The sequence below is a fragment of the Seriola lalandi genome, unplaced genomic scaffold (genome assembly GCF_002814215.2).
Source record: "Seriola lalandi dorsalis isolate HSWRI2012SDOR001 ecotype SW California unplaced genomic scaffold, Sedor1 jcf7180002054795, whole genome shotgun sequence".
In the NCBI taxonomy this organism is placed as follows: domain Eukaryota; kingdom Metazoa; phylum Chordata; class Actinopteri; order Carangiformes; family Carangidae; genus Seriola; species Seriola lalandi.
Window position 1 is genome coordinate 2,696,395 of NW_019525348.1, and position 6,101 is coordinate 2,702,495.

At 40.3% G+C, this 6,101-nt stretch overlaps 1 protein-coding gene across 1 annotated transcript in view; it reads right to left on the reverse strand.

The window, feature by feature from the left end:
• Positions 1 to 1,733: 1,733 nt before the first annotated feature.
• sorbs1 (sorbin and SH3 domain containing 1) overlaps positions 1,734 to 6,101 on the reverse strand; it is a 35,812-nt gene continuing 31,444 nt past the window's right edge. Inside the window, exons 26-28 of the mRNA XM_087179179.1 lie at positions 5,801 to 5,988; positions 5,577 to 5,683; positions 1,734 to 5,283 (exon numbers count right to left, since the gene is read on the reverse strand). Of these exons, the coding sequence (XP_087035305.1) occupies positions 5,216 to 5,283; positions 5,577 to 5,683; positions 5,801 to 5,988 (363 nt within the window). The 3' untranslated portion in view covers positions 1,734 to 5,215. The remainder of the gene's footprint in view (positions 5,284 to 5,576; positions 5,684 to 5,800; positions 5,989 to 6,101) is intronic.

Consider the following 6,101-nt stretch of genomic DNA (forward strand, 5'->3'; position numbering starts at 1 on the left):
CATCAGTGAGCCACACCATTGCACTGATTGCAAACCATTGCAGTGACATGTTACCTCAATAGGATGAACATGGGCCCTGTAGTTTATAACTTATAATAAACTGCTGTAGAGCAGTATATGAATAGTCCCCAACAAATGCATTATTTACTCCTGTTTGAGTGATGTATGATAAAAATTACAGTGACCTGCTCTTTTAGGCAATTGATTATTTAAAATGTGAAACTAGACATTTATCCCCTGTTTAAGCAGATGTACGTATTGAGCAGAAAGAAAGGGTTGAGTCTGGATGCCACAAACAGGGAAGAATAGTTAAAAAGTATTAAGAGACAGGTTAAGGAAATATCTGTTTTGGTCTTTATGGGATTTATTGACTCAAGAAAAACATAGAGTAATGTCAGCCTTGGCCTTTGAACACAAAAATAATGGAAACTATTACTTCCAACTTCTGTGTTTTATTGTGTCCTGATAGAAAATGACAGAACTGGAGCAAACATAATTCTTGCCTTTACTTTATCGACCATTCTTTTCGTAGCAGGACACCTGTGTGTCATTGCTTATTTAAAAATCCATGTATAGTGTCATCTTCCCCTAAGCGCTTGTTTGTCTAACTATATACATGGTAAAAACAGGCATGTAATGACAAAGTATTTATAATTCAATTTTGTAAAATCTCTGGTAGCCAATAAAAAGCAAAAAATAAAAAATAAAAAATCCATCTATATTCAGAGTAGGATGGCACATCAACTCCAAATTCAAATCTTTGTTTGACTGTTGTTGACAGTACTTTGAAACTGCTGTATGATGATCCAGTCTGGGTCATAATTTTGGCTGATTAGGCTGTTTGTTATATAAATAAGATCAAAACCAAGCTGCAGAAAGACACGACTCAGGTTGACTGAAAGTGAAAAATCTGTGCCTACTTTCTTTTTGTGTCAACCACTAATGGATTTCCATTATTCAGATCCTGGAAATTGTAGTCCATGGGGTCAAATGTCTAGTCTAATGTCTAAAGTTTAGATAGTTCCACATAGATGCAGTTCCCTAATAAACTTAACAATGGGTGGGCAAATCTCTTTTATCAAAACATAATTCAACTTTGTCTGGGGTCAAAAGTTTTTCTCATGAATAATACTTATCAGCTGATGGCCCTTAACTTTCGATGTCATGAAACTAGCAGGGCAGAGTGATCCCTCTTCATTTTTTTGCACCTCTCAGATGAGCTCCAGTGTTTGTTTTAGGGATGTCTGCCTGCCGGTACGTCACCGTGTTATATGCGAGCTTACCATTTATGGTAGAGCTAAATCCCAGGATGTGGAATGTGCCGCTCCCAGACCTTGAATTCCTGCCAGAGGAGCTCAGCTGAAAGTGGAGAGAAAAACCCCAGACGGACTGAATGAAACACGTCCTTTCTTGTGGGGGTTACATGCATCTACAGCAGGCCTTCAGGCATACCAGTGAAGTCCTTCAAACTGCTTGTTTTAAAGTGAAGTTCTTATTATATAACATCTTTTTAAATGAAAAGTAAATCTGCTCCTGACTGTCAAGGCTGTAAAAACATATCTGTCAACATCATCACCTTAATGGGATTCGACCCGTCTGACATACATATGCTGCTCCACACAGCTGCCAAAATAAAAGCCTACCAGTTAACCTGACTGAAGTTTTCTTCTAACATTCATTACAAGCTTATTTCTACACCAGATCTTATGGAATAAAACAGAAAAAACAACAAATGGTTTAAATGGTTTATTAAATATTGCATAATACCGAAGTCACAGCAGTGTATAGTATCTTTATTTTTAATATTGTCAATGTAACAGCACTGCAAATTGAAGCAAACAAACCAAACCTGTTGTGGGTTGTGCGTCCCATTAAACTAGTCCATTCTCATGATTATTAATCATTAAGATGAAGCATCGTGTCACACTTTTAGGTACTTGCACAGTAACTGACAAGTTCTTAGTAAATATTTCTCCCGCCACATAGACTGGGACTAATGGGAAAACCATGGTTACATTAAATATGTAATGGATACATTTCAGTGATACTCCAAAAAAAAAATTTTTTAATGAAAATGAGGCACAATTTAATTTTGCATCTAACATAAGGCATTATGATCCTCACAAATGGCAGCGTAATGTTCATATGCATCAAACTTCCTGTGCTCAGTAACGCTCCACTCTGTGCTTTGCCAAAAAAATCCTTCGGGTAAATAAACTGCTGCAAGTAACTGAGAGCTCAGTCTGATGCTCCCATCGCTTGCAGTCTATTTTTTATTATTTTACATATTTACACTCCTTCTTGTGCTGCGCTGCTCGTTAGTCTGTGTGTTCATTCATGATGAAAAGACATTCAGACATTTTTTTTTTTTTTTTTTTTTACAAATCATGTGTACACAGCCTGCGCCACATTCATATATTCATACATTCATACATCCTGTGATGTTTCATGCAGCACAATATCACAGAAACCATCTATAGTGAGTTGTGTTGTGACTAAATCAGTGACTGTTTATTTGTCCGCCATACAGTATAGTGTTTTTCAGACACTGCTGTTGTTCTGTCAGGGATTTTTGAACAAGCTTACAGGTCGACAGACTCCCAGCCAATCAGCACATTCATGAGGAGCTGGAGTTACACAGGAACAAAAAATGTTTAGCCAGCGGTGGAGGGAAAAAATGCTTTTGTGGTGTAACAAAATACCTGAACATTATATCAGTGCTATACAAGCAAACACACAATGAAGTGTATTATATTATGTGTTTTATCTTGCTGAGACAATACTCTGTCGCCGATGATGGCAGAATTGTCAGTGGTGATGTGCACAGGAACAAACACCTGATTCTGATGTTTGCTGATGCTGAACAGCAAACGTCAGAGAGGATGAAACACTGATTGCTACTGAATGTTGTTAAATTAATGCACTTCATCTATTATTAAACTTCAAATATCACTTGTATGTGTGTTGGCCACATACACAACATTCAAACCATGTTCCAATCAGGTCATCGTTTATCATCACTGCACAACTGTTGCACATTCAGATGCAAAAAAAAATACAAAGATATAGTAAACATACGCTTTGAGATCTAGTGAGTGAGTGTTACTGTTTTATGTCTCTTTATACCTCTATACTTCACATTATGTTTCAGATTGTGTGTATTCAGGCGCTTATAAAGAGCCAGGATAGTCTGGCACCATTTGATTGGAAATGTGTGGATCTGGCTTCAGCTACTCAGAGCTTCAGATAGCTCCTGGTATCAACTAGACTGACTTTAAAATACTTCAGTAGCACATTGCCCTACAAACAACACCCATCTGCTGCTCCGAGCAGGTCATAACAAGCAGTAAGAATTATTTGCACGTACTATCTGACAGCTCTGCTAAGGATTGATGAGCACACATTGCAGCGGTTGATGACATCAAGGAATTTGATGAGAACGCAAACAAAAGAAAAACAATAGCTTTCATCTGTGCATGTGGAGGAGATACTCTGACAGTGTGTGTTGCCGGAGATGTGGGAGCTCTGTGCTCCGCGGGACGATGGCTCTGATGCTTTGATAGCAGAATTCAAACCATCAGGGAGCGATTGAAGCTCAAGGAGCAAAAAGTTAACCCTGTCATCACTTCTGTTTTCTTTAAGCTAAATGCAAATATAGAGGCGTTCGCTGATAGTATTTCATGCTCCGATTTGATTTGTCGATCTCTTATTGATGTTACTGTGCATGCTGTCCTAATGCCGACCTATATATGCTATTATGTGAATCATTCCACCAACTGTGTTACCCAAGTTGTACTCATTACATATGAAAATATGTAGCCGTGTCTGGAAGGCCTCTTAAAGTTTTCTGTACACATTTACATGACTAAAACATACAATCTTGCCAGGAAGGGCATGGTTAAAATCTCAATATGCCTTTAAAAATCAGTACGATTATTCTCTAAGACACCTTGTTGGCTTTCATTTAAAACATTAAATAGCTTTTTGTGTCATCACTGATTAATCTTCTGTTATCTTGTTAGGTGGGATCTCCCTAAAATAACCAAACAGGAAGTTAAGTGCTACCACGCCTGTCCTGTAGTTGAGCTGGAGCCAGGCGTCTACCACCAGCTACCTTACAGGCATCAGCAAACACAGTCGACTTTTACCTCAGCAGAGGGGGTATAACAGGACAGATAAATAGTTTCTATTTGGATACACACAGTTTATCGTCACTGTTCTGAGACAATCAGCGCAGTCGATCACTTGCTCTGCGTTTCTGTTTGATGTGGTAACTGAGAAAAGGAGAAACTAACAGCACACTTCAACATTTTAGTGTTTCTAGTCAAACACATGACTGTAATAACTTTTGTATAACAACCTTTGGATAGAAAATGAAGGCAATACTTAACCGGTATCGAAAGCTTTTGGGTTACTCTGAGTTGTGAATGCTGCAATGGTCTTGACAGGCAGCCAACACTGACTGAAAATGTGAAAGAAAGCAAAACAGATTCTAAAGTGTCTTTGTATATAAGGCGTAAACAACTTCACCTCCAAGGGACACTGAATCAACGTCATATTCTTGGATCTAAACCGGGGGAAAACTGTCTGTGGGACCAGAGTACAGCAACATTTAAACTTGATCTGAACACTGAAGGTTTTTCTTTTGAAACTTAAATAAAAAGGAAGTGATTTTTTTCGATTTGCATCATACTTAGCCAATCATGTTAAACACCCCTGATCCTGAAAGGTAGCTCATGACAAATAGCTCCAAACTCCACATCACACTCAAAAAATACATTCTGACTCCTCCAAAGTCCAGTTCAGGCAAAAAGATCCTCTCCTTGATCCATCAACACTGCTCTGCTGCCGGCCTGCTACATAAACACTTGTGTACTGTAAAATCACGTGGACAAAATGGAAGCTATTATCTGTACAATAAAAGCTAGTTTGTGGTCGGTTTTCACAGAGAAATTCCACATGTGGAGATGGACGTATTCTTGTCAGGAAGCGTGTGAAGTGTGATGAAGGTGTACACCATGCTGAGGGTTTGGGCAGTGAGCCGTCTCCGTCCTCTCCTCGTGCAGTTTGACATACCTCAGGCCGAACCGATCACTTTCCCCAGACAAAACGGATTCGCCTGGCTAAATGACTATTCTAACCAACAGCCATGCGCGATAGTAATGACTTCCCAAGCTTGACAGGCAACCGTGTGTTACAGCCACATTAGATATCTTTACAGTTTCACCTCCTTCACGTAATTCCCCGGGAAAGTCCCAAACTGTTTTGTCCTCTTCGAGGTACCTGTAGAGAAATATAAAGAGAAACTCTGATCAGGAAAAAAGGAAGTGAAAGATTCACATTTGAGCTATATTTGAGAACGTCCACGGCACTCAATCATTCTCCGTCATTCTTTAGGAACCCTATATATGGAAGGATGTGACACAGTGAAGATGGCTCTACTTCTCCAGGAGGCCTGAGCATTGCACATTTCAAGCCTGCAGTCCTTTGCTGTCACACTGCCGAAACCCTATATGGATTAATGTGACACAGTGAGTGTGACTGCATGTCTGAAGAATCTATCCGGAGGCACATACCGACAAACCAGCCGTCATCGCACTTCTCCATGACGCTGACGAGATCTCCCTCCTGCAGCTCCAGCTCGTCGTCGTTCTGCGGCACGTAACTGTACAAAGCCTGGAAACTGGAGCGGGGGTACAAAGATAAACTGGTAAACCCGCAAAAGCTGAGAGGACTCAAAATATGAAACTCGGAAAATTTAAAGCGTAGGTGTCAAACTTAAAACACAGATCCTACTCACATTCCACAGTTAAGACGACTTGGCTCCGGACTGCTGCTGTGGGACTGGGGTTGCTGGGAAATGATGAAAGATTGTTTACTGGGGTGGGGGTGCAGTCTATGGACAGAGTCATGAGGGTGGTGGGACAGGGTGCTGCAGTACCTCACCGAGGTCTCAGCTATATTCAAGATCTCATTACACACTGCTTCCTAGTAGTGGTAGTAGGTGAAGTCGTCAAGAGAAAAGACAGACAGCGGGCCCACACCGAGTGTCCCGGAAGAGGCCGAGGTGAAGTTGAGGGGAGGAGGTGAGGAGTTAGAGA